This window comes from Cryptomeria japonica, chromosome 11 (genome assembly GCF_030272615.1).
Source record: "Cryptomeria japonica chromosome 11, Sugi_1.0, whole genome shotgun sequence".
Classification (NCBI taxonomy): Eukaryota; Viridiplantae; Streptophyta; class Pinopsida; order Cupressales; family Cupressaceae; genus Cryptomeria; species Cryptomeria japonica.
In genome coordinates this window covers 540816500-540837791 of record NC_081415.1, presented here as the reverse complement: position 1 = coordinate 540837791, position 21292 = coordinate 540816500, and the positions used below count along the sequence as shown (strand labels likewise).

At 36.8% G+C, this 21292-nt stretch overlaps 1 protein-coding gene across 2 annotated transcripts in view; it reads left to right on the top strand.

Moving 5' to 3' along the window:
* The window catches only part of LOC131049029 (serine/arginine-rich splicing factor SC35), a 60860-nt gene that overhangs the window by 2267 nt on the left and 37301 nt on the right, over nt 1–21292 (top strand). For both annotated transcript variants that reach the window (XR_009106650.2, XM_057983030.2), the window contains exons 2-3: nt 7610–7688; nt 7790–7869. Coding sequence is in view for 1 of the 2 variants with exons in the window: in XM_057983030.2 (XP_057839013.2) it covers nt 7610–7688; nt 7790–7869 (159 nt within the window). In the remaining variant the exon portion in view is untranslated. The remainder of the gene's footprint in view (nt 1–7609; nt 7689–7789; nt 7870–21292) is intronic.

Here is a 21292-nt window from a genome sequence, read left to right as displayed (position 1 = left end):
TTTGCTGCTCAAAGATAGATGCGATTTGTGCCTGGATTGAAGGCACATTATTCCAAAACTAGAAGTCTAAATACAATGCATTGCTTTGAATCATATGTCAATACTCAAACTTAGGCTAAAATTGGGCTTGGCTTAGTGACTCGGAAAAAACTTGGTAGGTCTAAAATTTGACTTGGACATGTGACTTGGTTAAAACTTGGGAAATTTTTCAGCATAAAACTAAATTTACAGAAGCAACAAGTACATTTTCCTTCCCTTAAAGATTAAAATTTAAAATCAATCTCAATGCACACCATAGTGTCATATGATTCTAAATTACAAGTCTGTATTCGTGTTTTTACAAGTTTCATCCATTTGAAAAATTGACTCAAAACAATTTTTTTTCATGCTTATTGTAAACCAGAGTAGGGGTTGGGGGTTGCAGCCCCTAGTGTGGTTGAGGAGTCAGAGTTCCTCATGGGGTCCGAATAAGGCCTTCAAGCTTACACAGACCTTCATACACGTGAGTTTTTTTTTTCTTTTTTCAGTCACAGTGTTGAAGGATTGAGAGCTGAAAGAAGAAATTGTGAAAGATGATTATCCATATGTGACTGTGGGTGAGTTTTTCACACGAACTCATTAGTTTTGGCAAGAAACTCATCGAGGACTTTGCCAAAAACTTGCTGGCAAATTACTGGCCGAGGGCTTGCATCAGCAACTTTTTTGTGAATTTTTGATCAATGATTTGAATGAGCTGCCTGGAAGCAACGGTTTGGTTTGCAAGAAAAAGCATTCACCTCCAAACCATTTGCACCAGTGACCATGCTCGATACCATGGATTAAGCATAAAAGTTTACTTTGTCAGAAAAACTGATGTTGGATTTGGATCAAATGGAATAGTAGTGGGTAAGAAGGTTAATAACTTAATGCTGATAGTACCCAACCAATGAGAGGCATGAGTAAACAGAATATGATAATGACCATAACTGACAAAGATGACAAGGTGGTGGTGGGCATGGTGGCTCTTGATATGTATGAGTGAGAAAGAATTAAATAATTAAAGTGAATGCGAGCATGATAGAATAAAAATAGCAGAATGCGCTGCATGTAAAGTCTAGGAAATAGTGACCCAGAGGAAAGTAATGCCAGAGAAAAAATTGATTACAATTGAGGGCAGGAATGGGAAATTCTTTGTAAGCGGCTCTGTTGCACCAAGAGTTGGGTGAAAGAACAATAAATCATTCAGTGTTGCGTGTGATCAATATATATAACGTCTACTTTTTATACATAAATTGTTTTCTTATGAATTTATGGCTCGTCTCAAGTGTAGTATATAATGTTTTGGTGCAGATCTAGACGGGGATTTTAAAATTCAAACTGCCCAATGTAGCAGCTTAAACACAAATCAATCCACTTGAAAAAAATTTGGAGGCAAAACTAAAAAACAATCTTTTATTAAGCTTTTTGTAGCTTAAAACAATTTACAAATGCTTCAGGGAAAATGAAATCACTTTCAACAATTGCACAAATCACTCTCAAAATGCATCAACAACATTTAACAGTTTTCAGGAATTTGCATGATATTTGTATTCAAAACTATGGCTGTTTAAAGTTACAACTTTTATTTGCAATTTTATTTCTCTTCAGATTGCCTTGTGTTCTCCCTTCAAACACTGTGCTTTATTCTTTTTGTGTTGATTGTTTTCTGCAACATTTTAATCCTATCATGTTCTCATGGTCTCCCTTGATATCTCTCATATCTCTGATTTCTTCTCAACTTTTTGTCTGTGTTGCCTATTATGGCCCATTCTCTAGTTTTTTCCAGTGAAACACAAGACATGTCCCCTCCCCTTTTCCTCCCCGTTTTGGGGATGTGGACGTCTTAGGGATGCAGGGACGAGGCAGGGATGTCCCCTTGCTGTACCACTGTCACTGTTGGTATGTCACTGAGACGGGGCGATGTACCCAGGATGTCTTGGGGACTACCGGGAGTACCCTGGCCATCCCAGGGAGCCCTAGGAGTCTCCTATAGCCCCCACTTAGAAACTTGGTCCTTAAGAAAAAAATGGTGAAAATCTTGTGAAAATGGCATCATTGTCTTCAAGTCAGTTTCATTCTCTTCATCAAAATATATACATGAAATACTGTTGATTTTAACACTTTCAGATTAATCTAATCTCAGAAAATCAGACTTTAATTATTAACTAAATTAATATGTGAACAAAATAAGAACAAGGAAGGGAACAAAATAAGAACAAGACACGGTTACCCTGGGAAAACCTCCTAGGAGGAAAAACCCAGCCTGAAAAGATCCTCAGATCTGATTATGAATTATATTCATATGAAGGTTACAACACTTATCTCATGTACTTGAAGGTGATTGCATTTAGGACTGATAGTGTTTTCCACAAGACTGCACTTTCACAAGCATCAAGTAGTCACATCTGCACCATTAACCCTTCCAACAGCAATCAGGTTCAAACCCTAGGACTGTAATATGTGAAGTCTGCTCTTTGATGGACTGCAACTTCAGTTTGCTCTCCTCCAACCTCAGTTCGATTTTGACATGAATGAATTTCATTCTTTCACTAGCAGATGTGGTTCGCTGATGTAACAGAAGTATTTCGCTGTAATGGCAGATATAACATTCCTTCTTTAACTCGCATTTAGCAGAACCATATATTTCGCATAGGATGAAATGAAAGATGAATGTGTATTATTGAGGTGAGAAGTGTCTTTATTTATATGATGCATTGACCTTGTATGTTGGCTTGTGTTCATGTCGGCTTATCCTTTTAATTTATATTCTTTTCCCTTTAATCCGAAATGCATTCTATATAGGGTTGGCCCTATTTTGTTTGGCACGTTAGCTTTTATGTGGCGTGGAGTAGCGTGGGGTTTTTATGATGTGCCATGAGGTATAGGGCCCAGCCCTATACGTTGGAGAAGGGGCTGGCCCCTTAGGCGGATTCCAATGTTGCCCAAGGCAATTGGAATCCGCCATCCCTAATTACAATCAACAAATACAACATTTAAGTATTCTTATACTTCAAGCTATATTTCATGTATATATTGGCAAGATGTTTGAGAGTGATTTCAGAGATTTATAAATTTTCAAACTTAGTCAAATTTTAGCAATCAGCAAGCTCCTATCAGCATTCTCTAGCTCTGTCTATCTTACTCTCATTATCTCCCCCAAACTCTAGACCTATCTCTCCCCCTTTCACTCTTCCTCCATCCCCTCTCTTTACCTTTCTCTATCTCACTCTATTCTCTCTCCCCCAAGATCTAGATCTATCTCTCTACATCTCTCTCTCTTTCTCTCACCCCCGGATCTTGGCAAGGGGTGCTGCCCTCAACCTCGTTTTCGTGTTGCCCCCAAACCCCCATCAAACTATAAGTCTAAGCAAGTAATAGGCCAATGATGAATCATGATCAAAAAAATCTACATAATACATATCCCTTGTGTCAAAGCCACAATCAAGACCCCCACAAGGGGCACTACCCCTTGACCCTAAACCTCCACTATCCATTCTTATTGTTTATGCAATCATTTCCATGTTTTTTAATGTTTATTAGTTTAAAACTTTAAACTCCACTTAGTATGCCAAAGTTTCATTTGCAATTCTTATACTTATTCTTGGTTTGCACTTTGCTTAGTGCAGAGATTGCTTGGGGTGGACCTATCTTCCTCCAAATCCTACTGAGATTGAATACTAGGCAGTAAATATAGATATGGTCTATCTTATTGAATTGAGATAATTATATGTTCTCAACTGTATGATTACTAACCCTATATATATATTATATCAGGTTTTATCATGTTACTAACCCTAATATATGTGTATATATATATATATATATCAGGTTTTATCATGTTAAAAGGTCATATTACTTGGTAACGATATATCTCCAACCATATCTCATCTCATTCTTTTATTGAATTTGTGATTCTAGGGTATAGCAGGGGACATTACAATTGGTATCAAATCCTTCATCCTGCCAGCCTGCAGGGTAAAGATAAATCGATGAATGCATTCTAGTCAATGAGAAGGGATCTAACAATACGTGTATTTGCGTGTATGCATGAATTCATGTGTATGTTTCGTGTTTTTATGTGTATGCTGTGTTTGGTTCATACCTGATGTGTTTCCAGCATTTCTACTCCATGAATATCTATGATTATTGTAAACTTATTCCTATCATCATGAGATTTCTATTTTTGGCTGATCTAGAATGTGGGAATAACAAAAGTAGACCAAAAATTCAGGGGTATGTCACGCTTCTAATACTCATGTTAATATATAAGTTCTTGTGTTAACTTTGAGAGATATATAATGACGTTGTACAAACCATTTACGAAGTGATGCGAAATGAAGATGACAAAGAACTTGTTTTAGAATTACAATCCTTGCAAAATTCCAACCCTTAGTTTTGTTGTGGAATTGTTCACTTCTAAATCCTCAAAGTTGATTTGATCCTATCATGGGCAAAATTTAAAACTGAGATTGCTTGAAGACAAGCAATTTTGGGAAGGGCGGACTGTGATGCCCCTAAACCAGCTGCTATTAATAGAAAACTGGGTGATTAATAACATAGAGGGCTGACCTGTTTGAACTAATTAAAATCAAATATGTTACACCCAAGGCCACTAATTGTTTTATTCCAATAAACAATGATGGCCGACTTCCCTATGGCAGCGCTGAGATTATTGTCTAAATTAGAAACAGATGTAATTTGAGAAGGCTGGAAGTAAAACAGTGTTTTAAGGGCCGACTCCTTTAAGGAATCAGCACCTTTTGGAGTGCTCTAAATAGGAACAATTTGTCCCATCACCAATGAGATGCCCTCCTTTATAAAGGTCGTCCCTCTATATGTGGCCGACTCTTTAGAGAGGACTGAAATAAATTAAAATAAATTTAATTAATTGCAGAGGCTGACCTCATTCAATTAAGTGCATCTCTTTGGGACAAGTCGTCCCTCCCTGGAGAAATCACACCTTTTGAGTATGGTATAAAGGGAGATAAAATGCTAATTGGAAGGGAGGCCTGGGAATGAATTAACATTCGATTTAGAGCAGAGGAAGAACAAGAGAGCAGATCAAATATGCAGATCTACTGTTGATACTCAGACTGGTAATGCATTGAACAAGAAGAAATAAGTGTTTTGGATCAGCAAGCAAGCAAGTAATCAATTCAAACATCAATAGGGATAAAGCAACTGCAGCGATCAATAAAAGAGAACACAAATCCAGATAAGGAAAAGACCATTTTTGAGCAGCAAGCACGAATTAGGATCAGGCTTATAACAGATCAGATCTGGATTTACTATATTAAACAGATAATAGCATTAATAATTATCTTTATGGTATGCCTAAGTTGTATGTTTAACTGATGCACTATAAGATAGCATTTATTATATAATCTCTTATATATATTGAATGTGAAATACTTATGCTTGAACATAAATCTGTTTGTAACCTCACAAGCCTTCATATAGGGAAGGGAAGTAGGTGTAAGGAAGGAGAGCAGATATAAGATCACCATCTAAGTAGGCCACCACTTGATTGATGTCCATGTGTGCCTGCCACTTGAGGCCAAGAGGGTGAGTGCCCGCTCTTGGGCTTAGATAGGTGGATTTAGGCCCCCCCCATTGTGATCTCCTCTCCTATCTCTAAGATGTTTGACTATTGTCTTAAAGGGATAAGGCATGAATAGGTAAAGCAGATACAAGCACACCACTAGGTAGACCACCCAATGTTGGATGTCCAATGTGCCTGCCACTTGGGGCCAAGAGGATGAGTGTCCACTCTTGGGCTTATTGTGGGGATGGCTGGGTGGACCTATCACGCTTCCTCCAATCCTCCAAATCCTATAGTGATTGAATTCTAGGTAGTAAACATGGATATGGTCTATCTTATTGAATTGAGATAATTATATGTTTTCAACTGTATGATTACAAAACCCATATATGTATGTATGTATGTATGTATGTATGGTCTATCTTGGGCTTAGTGTGGGGATGGCTTTGGGTGGACCTATCATGCCTCCTCCAATCCTCCAAATCCTATTGTGATTGAATACTAGGTAGTAAACATAGATATGGTCTATCTTATTGAATTGAGATAATTATATGTTTTCAACTGTATGATTACTAAACCCATGCATGCATGTAAATTAGGTTCTATCATGTTAAAAGGGCGTTTTACTTGGTAAAGATATATATCTAACCTTATCTCATCTCTTGCTTTTATTGAATTTGTGATTGTAGGGTGCCCTTTTAACAATATATATCTTTACCAAGTAAAATGCCCTTTTAACATGATAAAACCTTATTTAATGGCAGCAACCACAACTATATATATGGTTGTGGTTGCTGCCATTAAATTAGGTTTTATCATGTTAAAAGGGCATTTTACTTGGTAAAGATATATATCTAACCATATCTCATCTCGTGCTTTTATTGAATTTGTGATTGTAGGGCAAATTCTAGGGTGAATGTAGAAGGGAACATTACATTGTTAATGTTCAAGGGGACATTACATTGTTAATGTTTAAATTTTAAATTTTCAATGCAATCATTTTCATTTTTTTTATGTTTATTAGTGTAAATTTTACATAGTGTGGCAAAGTTTCATTTACAGTTCTTTTACTTATTGCTTACACGTCTTTTTATAATTATTCTTTCAAGTACTATATGTATTTGTGCACCCCCTACCCCCATCTGACCAACATTTAATCATTTTTGAACTAAACTCTGTCCTACAACCCTTTACATGCCTTCAGCAAAATTCTTCAGCCTCCCCTCTCATATGGAATGACCAATAATGGGCAAAGAAAAGTCTCACGCACCAAGATGAATTGGGGATTTCTGGAATCTTCTCATCATTTGTCTCACACGTATCACAACCTCCTTGATTCTTGTAACAGCCAAGAACTTGCAGAGAACTCTACGCGGCCAAATATTTGTCTGAAAATTCATGCATATGCAAGAAATCTGGAAGAAAAGACAAAAATCAGATTCCATGAATGGAAGAAGAAATAGAAAATTTGTGGCTGTGCAAGATTGATTTTGTGATAAATCTTAATTAACCCTCGAGTGCCAAATCAGCAGGGAAAAGGCAAGAAAACCTTTGAAATAGTGACAATTCAGCCGACACACTTTAACATGCTTGTAGAATATTTAACTACTTTCTTTTCTTTTTCACTTAGCACCTGATTGTTAGAATAATGTTCAATAGTAATTTCCCATTGAGACTTTTGTACCATTTCTTTGCAGCCTGATTGAATGAAGACTGTGATCCGACAACTTGATTTTTACTTGAATTAACACCCTGAAGTTTTCTTTACACCACTTTAAAGCATAAAATAGTATAAGAACTTCCATAGCAATTTGCAAAATATGTCCAAACCTACAAACAATCAGCAACAAGATCGAACACAAACTCGAAACAAAATTTTGGAAATGTTTTTGGTTTCTACAAGATTGTACAGGATTCCTGATGCTCCTGCATCATATTTAATGTCTTGCGGCACCCGATTTTATTCTATGCTTAAATCATGATCTTCTTTTAATTACCTTCAAGCTATTTCAAAGTGCTTCATTCTGGTCCTGATTTTATCTATTGCAGGTACAACTGCAGATGATCTTTATCCATTGTTTGATCGTTATGGAAAGGTTGTCGACATCTTTATTCCGAGAGACAGGAGGTAATTAAATGCTTAAGTAAACTTTTTCATTTACTTTTTGTTTTTTTTGGTTGAAAATTCATTATTTGAAACCTATTAATATACCTTTGAAACATTTTTAGGACTGGGGATTCTAGAGGATTTGCGTTTGTCCGTTACAAATATGCAGATGAGGCTGAAAAGGCAATTGAGAGGCTTGATGGTAAGAAAATGTGTTGTTTTATATATTAGAATTATATTTACATATACTTGATTTGAATATCTCTGAAACTGTTATTTCTGACATCTATAAATTAATAATATTTGTGTGAAACTATATTAATTAGAAGCAGCCATATTCAAAGCATTAATTAGTAATATAAATACTTAAAAAGATTTTTGGAAATATTTATAAATTTGTAGGTTCTGCAAGATTATATCTTTGTGCAAATGATTGGCTTCTACACTGATACCATTGGTGGAGACGTTAACCTTTTTCTGTTAAACTTTTTTTTTAACCCGAGTGCCAGTTATTAAAGTTCTGTAGGCTGGTACATTTTTTGTCTTAATCTACAGCCAAAAACTAAACATATTTGTGGATAGGATTTGTCTAATTCAGGACTTAAATTTTTCTGTGATAGTTGCTTGCTTGTTAGTGGTAGAAAGGCCAAAAATTAACAAAAAGAAATGATTTGTGATATGGATGAAATTTTATAGCTTCACTTTTTCGGGAAATTGGAGTTCAACTATTGAAACAAACAAATTCTTAAATTTTAAGAAGTCAACTAATGTTGTAGAACTATTTGAACTGAGATTTTGGTGTATGCAACAATTGTTTCAACATGACTACCATTTTTGTGTAAGTTACCAGAACGACCTAGCTGGACTGGCTTTTTTGTGTTCTGTTTCAGAAATGGAAGTGTCTTTGAAATGGTGATAACTGACATACAAATTTGGAAACTGCGTGGGTCAATAAAAATGGCACAAGACTGTTTTTGGTTCTAACAGAATGGGCCTTGGAAATGGCTCTGGTAAAGCATTGTATATGACATTAGCCTCCTTTTTCTGTGGCTTATTTTATGTATTATAGTGTTGAGCCAAAGCTTCTTGTTTTAAAGTGATGTTTAGAAAGTTAAAGCTTTAGTCAAAAAAGTTGAGTCTCTATTAAAGCATTGATCGCAACATCAGCCTCCTTTTTTTGTGGCTTTTTTATTGTATTAGGGTGTTGGTCCAAAGCTTTTTGTTCTTAAATTGATGCTTGAAACAATGAAAAATCAAAGATTTAGTCAAGATAGTTGTGTTTGGAAATAGGAAGTGGGACTGGCAATGGTTATTGTCAAAGTCACCAGGATTGTGTTTGTGTTTGAGTTTGTTGAAGATAAAGTTTTGAACAAGTTAATCAGGAAAAGATTCTATAAAATGCAGTGTTACACGGAAATGCTTTTCCTCCCCCCAGGCCCAAGTCCCCCTGTCCCCGAAACCCGTCCCCTAAGCTTTTTCCCTTTGTCTCCCCGTTCCCGAAGCCCGTCCCCACGTCCCTGCGTCTCCCCGTTCCCAACGGCCATGGAACGCTGATAAAATGTTAATTTTTAGCAATCAGACTTAGCACAATAAACATAAACTGAAAATGCAACAGATAAAACACAACACAACAGTACCCTGGGAAAACCTCCCTCTTGGAGGTGAAAAATCCAGCAACAAATCTCAAATCCGTATTAAACAATAAGCAAGTGTATCTTTACAATGACCTTCAATTCTTGACACTAACAGCGAACTATGTACAGCAATCAGAACTGATGAACTTAGCTCTAATGATGTTTGCTGTCACAATTGGAGTGGCAGACTTCTGATATGATGTTCACTCTGCCTTTAATGATGAATAATAGCCTTAGGAAGGTGTTCGCTGCCCTTATACTGAAGTTCGCTGTTCTTATAATGGAGATCACGGACTTTGCAATCAAGTTCGCTGACCTTCTAAAGATGATTTGTAGAATTTACAAGAGATTCGCTGATGTAACAGAGGTAATCACAGAAGGAATGATGCTTGAAGAAATTCATACAACTTCACAATTGCTTCGCTGTTATTGCAGAAGGAGATACTTAAAACAATTCGCATTACTTGATATATTAATGCCATTCATATGACTTGGTTTTATACATGACTTGAAGTATGATTTGTCCAAGTCGGCTTAGAGATTTAATTACAAGATTTGAGATTTTCAATTACTTTCTTTTACCGCCCAGAATAGGTACAGTCCTATTACAATATAATTACAATTATTTGGGCCCAGCCCCAATGAGTTTAAACACATAAATAATAATCAAACTTTAATTGCTTTTAGCAACATTAAAGTTTGATAATCCGGGCTAGCATAATCCGAGCTAGCTACCAGTTGTTGTTTATAACTAGGGAGGCGGATTCCAATTGCCAATGGCAACATTGGAATCCGCTTTAGGGCTGGGCACTTTCTCATGCCAGACTTAAAAGATTGTGTGTTCCCTTCAAATAGGGCCGACCCTATAAAAGAACACGCCACACATTAGATGAAATAAAACATAAAATGGCTCCAAGTTTAAATTAAACCAAGCCGACTTAATAAAGGTCAAGCATCATATAAGTAAAGTACTTTTGGCAAGCATCAAATATAATCTTCATTTTGTTCAACCCTCAAGCCCATTAGCTCTGCAATCTAGTGCGAAATCTGATTGGAGAAGTAGGCGAATTCATCTATCTGCTGCAGGCTAATTCTGTGCAAATACATCTGCACCTTGAAGGCAAATTCCATCCAAATGATGGAAAGTATGTCTGCTGTTTGAAGGCGTAATACTCTGTCATATGAAGAGCTAGGTCATCAAGATGCAGATCTGAAGATGACATTTCCATTGATTTGAAGAGCAAAGAAGTGCTGTTTACCCTAGGTGTTTTCATCAAGCTACCTAAGAGATAAGTATTGTAATCAGAATATTGAATATAATCCATAATCAGATTTGATGATCTTTTCTGGCTGGGTTTTTCCTCCTAGGAAGTTTTCTTAGAGTAATGGTGTCTTGTTTCATTTTGCTTATCTTCTATGTTTGTTCCTAAGTCTGAAAATCATTAATTCTAACAGCAAACAATCTAATTTAATAGCTAAATTTTGATTTCTCAGTCTTCCATTAATTTGAAAGTATAAAATTTAACATGGTATTAGAGCTCTAGGTTATATATTAACTTTTAGATTTCAGTAGTCTTTTAATTCCAGTTTGCTGTTTCATTTTCAGTCAGGACAATGACATGGCTGAAAGTTGAAGATAGGCTCGAAGGGGCACTTAACTTTGCTGCCTGTAAGGTTCGCATCCTACTTGCTCTTGAGGAAGATGATCTCCTTCAGTTTGTGCAAGACAAAGAGTTGACTGTGCCCACAGATCAAGAAGAATTAAAGCAATTCAAAAGGAATGCCCTCAAAGCCAGAAAGCTCATCATTGACTCAGTTAGAGATCACCTTGTCACCTCCGTTTCCAAATTCACTACAATTAGAGAGATATATAAACATCTAGAAGGTATTTATGAGATCAATAACCTCAGTAGAGCAATTGCATTAAGGCAACAATTACTTCATATTAAAATGGCAAAGGAAGATTCAGTTATGTCTTACTTCATGAAGATCTCAGAACTAAAGGATCAACTAGGCACAATTGGACATGACATAGAAGACAAAGATATTGTCATGATATCATTAAATGGTCTTCCAGACTCACGGGATTCCTTCATTCAATCCATAAGTGGGAGATCTGAATTCCCAATCTTTGATCGTATTCGAAACAATTGCCTTAATGAGGAATCTCGCCTTGCCACAAGAGGAAAACTCAAGAGTCCTCAAGTGGATGATCAACATATGCTTGCAACTCAATGCAAGAAAGGTGGTAATTGGAAGAAGAATAATCCCAACAGGAATAGAGATTTCAGACCACCTTGTTCTCAGTATTCTTGGAAGAAGCTAAGAGATCTCTCTCGTGTTCGATGTTTTAGATGTGACAAATTTGGTCATTATGCTAAAAAATGTTAGACTGAACCCATGCAAAGAGAAGCCAACCTAAATGAAGTCTCAGAACAAAATGAAGACTTCTTATTTATCTCTGCCTTGTCAAGCAGCATACCCATAGATAGTAACACATGGCTGATTGACAGTGGTACTTCTAGACACATCACAGGCTATCGTGAACATCTTTCAGACTTAGTAGAAAACGATACCAGTCTACATGTGGTAATTGGTGATGATGCTCGATATTCGGTAAGAGGTTCTGGCACTACTTCTTTAAATTTAGACTCTGGTATTTCACTTCACCTTAGTGATATCTTATTTGTTCTTGGAATTAAAAAAAACTTGATTTCTATTTCCGCTCTAGAAGATAAAGGTTATCAAGTAGCATTTTCTGAGTGTAAAGTACTTGCTTGGCTAAGAAATCTAGTTTTAAATCTGCTCATGTTATTGGAAATAGATATGGTAGTTTGTATAAGCTTTCCACTAACCTTGTTCAATCCCTCATTAATGAGGCCCCTGAATCCTGTGAGCTATGGCATAGAAAGCTTGTGTTAATTTTAGTCTTTTAGATTAATACAATACTCAGAAAATAGAAATTTATCTTAATTTCCAGATTAATATTAATTGCTGTTAGTGTTAGGAATTTCCAGAATTAAGCAAAAGTAGAGAAATGAATAGATTAAACACACAACACACAAGTACCTTGGAAAAACCTTCTAGGAGGAAAAACCCAGCAAGAAAGATCCTCAGATTTGATTATGATTTAAACACAATGTTTTGAATATTACACTTATCTCTAATTGCTGTCCAAACAACAAGTTGCCAAGGTGATGTAGAATGATGCTCTAGCTGTAGATGACCAAGACACCAATCAGTAGAAGATAACTTCAACACGCTGAAGCAGCATATAACCAAATGTTTGTTGCAGCTCACCAAGGAGCAGATTCGCCAAGTGTAGGAGAGCAGATCGCATTTAGGAGCAGAGCAGATTATATTTTGTTGATTGTATATCTTTGAATGAATGACTTGCATCATATATATATCTTCTTTTTGGCGGTAGACCTCTAGGTCGGCTAGCATTAACATTTAATTTATTAATTGCTCTTTCCTTTAACACTTTTCATGAGGCGTGACTTATAGGGTCGGCCCTATTGGGGGACGGCGTGTGGGAAAGGGCCCAACCCTATTTGGAGGGTGGCATGAGAGAAAGGGCCCAGTCTTATTGGAGGGTGGCGTGAGAAAGGGCCCAACCCTATTTGGAGGGTGGCGTGAGAGAAAGGGCCCAGTCTTATTGGAGGGTGGCGTGAGAAAGGGCCCAACCCTAAAGGGCGGATTCCAATGTTGCTTTAGGCAATTGGAATCCGCTTTGCACCCTAATTAAAAACTAACACTCCCTCTTAATTAGGAAGAAGAGAACATGATCAGAATATCACTATCTTCCATCTTGCACACAAGCAAAGAATGGATTACATAATCAAAACATAGTAGACTTCCATCTTGCACACAAGCATAGAATGGAATTACATAATTAGAGGTCTTCCATCTTGCTTGCAAGCAAGGATTGAAATTATATAACAAAAGATCTTTTCATCTTGCACACAAGCAAAGATTGAAGCCACCTTGCATTGCACGCAGAGGGTGGTGAGGATCTTTTCTACCATCTTACATTGCCCGCAGAGGATAGTAACAATTACTCTTCTCCCTGAGAAGACTACCACCTTACATTGCCCGTAGAGGGTGGTTGATGCAACACAATGCATCACTGGGGATGAGATTCCCTCTCAATCAAGGTCTCATTTTCTAAAATCCCAAGCCTGTCTCTGAAGCACACAAACTTCACCTTAGATAGAGGCTTGGTAAGGATATCTGCAATCTGATCATCAGTGCTGACATACTTCAGTTGAATAGCACCTCTTGCACCATATCTCAAATGAAGTGATAATGAGTTTCCACATGTTTTGACCTGTCATGAAACACTGGATTGACAGACATCTTGATACAACTTTGATTATCACAATATATAACTGTAGGTACCCAAGGTTGTCCAAACAACCCAACAAGAAGCTTACTAAGCCACACTGCTTCTCTAGAAGCAACACTTGCTGCAATGTACTCAGCTTCAGCAGTACTCAGTGCTACTGAGGACTGTTTTCTGCAAGCCCAAGAGATCACTGTGGATCCTAAGTTGAAACAAATGCTTGAAGTGCTTTTCCTATCCTTGACACTTCCTGCCCAATTTGCATCTGAGTAACCTTCCAGGGATATTGGAGTGTTAACTGGATACTTCATCCCATAACCAACTGTGCCTCGTAAGTATCTCAGGATGTGCTTGGCTGCAACAATATGAACATGTTTAGGCAAGCTCATGAACTGGCTAAGAGTATTCACTGCATAGCATATATCTGGTCTAGTGTTAACTATATACATCAAGGATCCAATCAATTGCCTGTACTCAGATGGATTTGCAAAATCAGAGTTAACTGCAGAAACACTCAACTTCTTTAAGTTAGATTTCATAGGAGTAGACATAGGTTTACAATCCAACATTCTAAATCTTTTCAGAATATCAATAGTATACTTTCCTTGACTTAGAAAAATTTCGTTAGATCTTTGCCATACTTCTAGACTTAAAAAATAATGCATTAGACCTAAGTCTTTCATTTCAAATTTTGAAGCTAGTTCTTTCTTACATCTAATGATAAGTTCATCTTTACCAGTAAGAAATAAATCATCCACATACAAAACTAGAATTAACATTTCATTATTGGATAATTTAAAGTAGATGTTAGAGTCAACATCATTTTTACAAAAACCTAGACTTAACAAGTATTTATCAATTCTTTCATACCAAGCACGAGGAGCCTATTTCAGGCCATACAAAGCTTTCTTCAACCTGCACACATGAGTTATTCTATCCTGAATCTCATAACCCTCAGGTTGTTCGATGTAGACCTCTTCCTCAATGACACCATTAAGGAAGGCAATCTTAACATCCATTTGATGTAGCTTCCAACCTCTAGCAGCAACAATAGCTATTATAGTTCTAATAGAAGTATATCTAGCAACAGGAGCAAATGTTTCTTCATAGTCTATGCCTTCCTTTCGAGAAAAACCACGAGCTGCAAATCTAGCCTTATACTTTTCAATACTACTATCAGCATTATGTTTAATTTTAAATAACCATTTAGAGGAAACAATAGATTTACCTTTGGGTATGGGCACAATATCCCTAACATCATTCTTGATGATTGACTGATACTCTTCATCCATAGCAAGCTTCTAGGCATGATGGTTCAATGCTTCTTCAACATTGCAAGGTTCAGATTCAATGAGATTGTTCATTAATGCAACGTAGTTGGAGAATACTTGAGGTCTCTTGATTTCACGGAAGGTGCTGCTGGGAGCAACAAATCTTTCGGCTTTTTGAATGGTGTTTCTTACCCAAAGTGGCCTCTTTTTGGTAACGACAATGTCATTAGGAATGTCAGTGGGATTCATGGGCTCTGGAGGATCATCATGTTCTTCTTGAGGTGGAGGTTCAACAGGCTCCCTCTGAATCTCAGGTTTAGTATGAACATTCATGTCTTGATTGTCATTAGCTTCATCAATAACAAAAGAACCTTTTGATTTCTTAAAAACAATATCTTCTTCAAAGGTAACATCCCTACTTACCTCAACATACATTTGACCAGGGATATATATCCTGAATGCCTTGGAGGATTCACTGTATCCGACTAACATGCCTTTTTTCCTGGAGGTTTCCAACTTGGTTCGCTTTTCCTTGGGCACATGAACATAAACGAGACTTCCAAAGATTCTGAGGTGACTGATGTTTGGTTTGAATCCTGTGAAGGCTTCTTTAGGGGTCATGTTCTTTAGAACACGGTGTGGACATCTATTCTGGATATATACTGTTGTTCTAGAAGCCTCAGCCCATAGGAAGGTTTGCAAATCTTGATCATGAATCATAGCCTTTGCAGCGTCAACAATAGTTTTATTATTCCTTTCAACAACTCCGTTTTGTCGAGGATTGTATGGAACGCAAAATTCCCTCTTAATTCCTGACTCAACACAAAAATCATAAAAGCTATCTGAGGTGTACTCACCTCCATTGTCAGATCTTAAACATTTAATTCTTTTACTAGAGGAGTTTTCAGTTAATACCTTAAACTCTTTAAATTTACTCAAGACTTCATCAGATTCTTTAGATTTCAAGAAGTAAATCCAAGTTTTCCTAGAGAAATCATCTTATGAAGATTACGTAGTAAAAAAATCCACTAGGAGATGCTATAGACATAGGACCACATAAATCAGAGTGAACAAGTTCTAGTTTATCTTTAGCTCTATTTTCACTTTTATGAAAAGGACTTTTAACATTTTTACCTATAGCACAACCTTTGCAAGTTTTATCATGAATTTTATTGAGTTTAGGCATACCTTTGAGTAACTTTTCAAGAGAGGGAAGTGCTTGATAGTGTAAGTGTCCAAGTCTTCTATGCCATAGCTCACATGATTTGGGAGCCTCATTAATGAGGGCTTGAACAGGGTTAGTAGAGAGTTTATAAAGACTATCATATCTATTACCAATTACACGAGCGGATTTAAAACTAGATTTCTTAGGCCAAACAAGCACTTTTCCCTCAGAAAATGCAATTTGATAACCTTTATCTTCTAGAGCAGAAATGGAAATTAAGTTTCTTTTAATTTCAGGAACAAACAAGATGTCACTAAGGTGCAGTGAAATATCAGAGTCTAAATTTAAAGTAGTGCTAGAACCTCTTATCGAATAGCGAGCATCATCACCAATTACCACGTGAAGGCTGGTATCCTTTTCTACTAAGTCTGAAAGATGATCACGGTAGCCTGTGATGTGTCTGGAAGCACCACTGTCAATCAACCATGTATTACTATCTGCAGGTATGTTGCTAGACAGAGCAGAGATGAATAAGAAGTCATCATTTTGTTCTGAGATTTCATTTAGGTTGGCATCTCTTTGAGTAGAGTCATTCTGACATTCTTTAGCATAGTGACCAAACTTGTCACATCCGAAACATCGAACACGAGAGTTATCTCTTGGTTTCTTCCAAGAGTGCTGAGAACTAGATGGTCTGAATTCCCTATTTCTCTTTGGATAAGGTTTCTTCCAATTTCCACCTTTCTTGCATTGGGCTGCAAGCATGTGTTGATCATCTACATGAGGATTTTTGGTTTGCCTTCTTGTGATAAGGTGAGACTCTTCTTGGATGCAATCATTCTTAAAGCGATCAAGGGTAGGTAACTCAGTTCTACCACTTATGGTTTGAATAAATGACTCCCATGAGTGTGGTAAACCATTTAGGGCAATTATGACAAGGTCCTTATCTTCCATGTTATGACCAATTGTACCTAGCTGATTTTTTAGTTTTGAAATTTTCATAAAATAGGAAACAACAGGATCTTCTTTTGACATTTTGATATTAAGTAGTTGTTGTCTTAAAGTAATTGCCCTACTGGGATTGTTAATTTCATATGTACCTTGTAGATGACTGAACATTTCCTTTGCAGTAGTAAATGAGGCAATGGAGGTGACAAGGTGGTCTTTAACTGAATCAATGAGGAGCTTTCTAGCCTTGACAACATCCTTCTTGAATTGTTTTAGCTCAACAGCATCTGTAGGTTCAGCTAGTTTCGCTTCTATGAAGTGGAGAAGATTTTCTTCTTCCAGAGCCAACATGATTCGAACCTTCCATGCAGCAAAATTGATATTTCCATCAAGCCTATTTTCAACTTTCAGCCCCATTAACCTGACCTGTAAATGAGACAGCAATCTGGAAATAAAGGAGTACTAAATCTTGAAAACTGAGAGTTGATCTAGCCTATAGCTTTAATACCATGTTGATTTTAACGCTTTCAGATTAATGTAAACTCAGAAAATTAGAATTTAATTACTAACTAAATTGATTAAATGAATAGTTTATAGTTTTCCAGATTTAAGCATAACCAAGAAAAGAACAAAATAAGTACAAGACACAATTACCCTGGGAAAACCTCCTAGGAGGAAAAACCCAGCTTGAAAAGATCCTCGGATCTAATTATGGATTGAATTCATATGAAGGTTACAACACTTATCTCATGTACTTGAGGGTGATTGCACTCAAGACTGCACTTTCACAAGCATCAAATTGTTACACCTTGATAGTAATCAGGTCTAAACCCTAGGTCTGCAATCTTTGTATCAGAAGTCTGCTCTTTGATGGACAACAACCTTAGTCCTTAATTTGCTCACTTCATTGATGAGTTTCGCACCTCATCTAGCAGATGTAGTTCGCTAATATGACAAAGGTAATTTGCTTTTAACTGCAGATGTAATTTTGCTCCTTATAAATTCACATTGGCAGGCACATGTATTTTGCATGAAAAATGAAAACTGAATGTATGTAATTGATGTGAGAAGTATCTTTATTTATATGATGCATTGTCCATGTATGTCGGCTTATATTTATGTCGGCTTATACTTTAATTTATATTATTTTCCCTTTAATCCGAAATGCATTGTATATTGGGTTGGACCTTTGCATGTGGCGTGGAGTAGCGTGGGGTTCTTTAAGATGTGCCGAGAGGTATAGGACCCAACCCTACACGCTAAAAGAGGGACCAGACCCTTAGGCGGATTCCAATGTTGCCTAAGACAATTGGAATCCGCCATCCCTAATTACAAACAACACTGACTTGTGAATGAGACAACAATCTGGAAATAAAAGAGTACTAAATTCTGAAATCTGAAAGTTGATCTAGCCTATAGCCCTGATACCATGTTAATTTTAGTCTTTTAGATTAATACAATACTCAGAAAATAGAAATTTATCTTAATTTCCAGATTAATATTAATTGCTGTTAGTGTTAGGAATTTCCAGAATAAGCAAAAGTAGAGAAATGAACAAAATGAACACACAACACATAGGAGGAAAAACCCAGCAAGAAAGATCCTCAGATCTGATTATGATTTAAACACAATGTTCTGATTACAACACTTATCTTTGATTGCTGTCCAAACAACAAGTTGCCAAGGTGATGTAGAATGATGCCCTAGCTGTAGATGACCAAGACACCAATCAGCAGAAGATAACTTCAACATGCTGAAGCAACATATAACCAAATTTTTGTTGCAGTTCACCAAGGAGCATATTCGCAAAGTGTAGGAGAGCAGATCGCATTTAGGAGTAGAGCAGATTATATTTTTCTGATTGTATATCTTTGAATGAATAACTTGCATCATATATATATCTTCTTCTTGGCGGTAGTGTAAATGTAATTCAATTTTCAATTCAAGATGCAAGTTATATTCAAGGTTATTTTTCTTCTTTCAAGTATATGTTATTTCTTAATATAATAAATCTGATTATTCTCTGGTATGTTGCAAATGGAGAAAGAGCATTTATTAATTTCGATGTCCTCCTCACAATCACCGATTGATATATATATATATATGCCAATAAGGAGGATCAAGCAATACCTTGACCAGACATGACCGATCAAGATATTACTTGATCGCACCTCTTCAATCATAAGCGCGTTTAACCGATACCAATCGGTGTGCATATAACTAACAAGTTTAGCTGATACCAATCGGTGTGCATATAATTAACAAGTGAAACCGATACCAATCGGTATGTATGCAGTTACCAATAAACCCGATAACAATCGATATGTATGCAGTTAACAATAAACCCGATAACAATCGGTATTCCGTGCATTAGTTAAGAACCCGATTATTAGCAAGGTTATTTATATGAATCGAGGGATACGATCATAAATAGATCGTATATCATGCATACTATTATTGATATAACATAAAATGAAAATAACATATCGAAGAGTAATTATATTTATCAGACGAAGGAATGATGACTGAAGTCTTATCATAGTCTATCGATGAGATAGATGATTGAATGAGAGACTTCATTTATCTCTCATTCAATCATTTAGCCTACCGAGGCTATCATGTATCAACACTCCTTAGCTAGGGAAGATAAATGAAAGACAACATATCTAGCATCACATTTCTCATGATGGTCAGTAGGGAATCATATCACCTAGACATGTGACATGAAGTATCATCAATTATTTGATACAAGAAATCACATCACCTAAGCACGTGACGTGAGGTATCACCTAAATGCGTGATACAAACGTTCATCCCATTAACTTGTGATGACAAGATATCACCCAAGCACGTGATATTAGTATTGCCTAAGCACACAATACTTTAAGAATAAGCACATGAGAATAGTTAAATTCTCAACTTATCCAAGTTGTGGTATGTGCACTAACATTTTATCCAATTGTTTTACCACAACACAATCATAAGATCATAAGATCCAACACGATAACTGGTTTGAACATCATAAGATCGTCACCTTATAATGTCTACATACAAGTGTTCATTATCTGAGAGATCGTCACCTCTTAGACATGAACATAGGGGGTTAAACCCATAAAAGTCCTAACATGACAAAGAAGTTTACACATAAAACATCTTAATAAGTATAGGAGTACAAAGCAAATTAAATTTAATCATACCAAGACCTTTTCTGAAGTGCTCAACTTTCACCCTTGAAAGTGGTTTGGTAAGAATATCTGCTGTCTGATCTCCTGTACAAATGTATTCCAACTGGATCACATTCCTATCTACCATGTCTCGTACATAATGATATGGAATCTCAATATGTTTGGATCTGTCATGAAACACCGGATTCACTGGAAGTTTTATACAACTTTGGTTGTCGCATTGAATAACTGTAGGCTTCATTGGTTCACCGAATAACCCCACAAGCAGCTTCCTAAGCCATACTGCCTCTCGAGCAGCCATGGAGGCTGCAATGTATGCTGCCTGAGTGGAACTCTGTGCTACTGATGACTGTTTTCTGCTAATCTAGGATATCATGGCTGAACCTAAACTGAAACAACATCCTGAGGTGCTTTTCCTGTCAGTTACACTTCCAGCCCAATCTAAATCTGTGAACCATGTAGATCTAGTTCAACTCTCTCATATTTGAGACCAAGTTTTAGGGTACCTTGTAGATATCTCTTGATATGTTTTACTGCTACTAGTTGTATCTCCTTTGGTTCACACAAACTGACTCAAGGCATTAACTGCATAAGGGACCCAATCATTTGCCTGTATAGAGTAGGATCTGAGGGTTGTGATTCTGCTGCTGCTTCTTTAAGTTTATGAAGGTTTGTTTCCATTGGAGAGGTCATGGGTCTGTAGTTTAGCATTCTGTTGACCTCGATTTCAGCACGACCAAAATCGTGAGGCAACCCTACGAAACTGGCCCATTTCGCACCTTACGACCCATGGGAGAGCTTGATCGACTCCATCGGTTAGCTCGTTTAGCTTTTCACTTTTCATTTTTATTGTTTTCTAAGTTTTTTTAAGGTTTGTAGTTTTACTTGCAGATCTGACTTTAAAGTCCGACCTGCAGGGTTCTTTCTTTGTAAAGTTAATTGCACATCGGACTTTAAAGTCCGATGTGCACATGTTTGATTTTTCAGCCTGTAGATCGGACTTTAAAGTCTGACCTACAAGTTGTCTGGTCGAAGAGTGCATGTCGGACTTTAAAGTCCGACTTGCAAGGGTTTTTT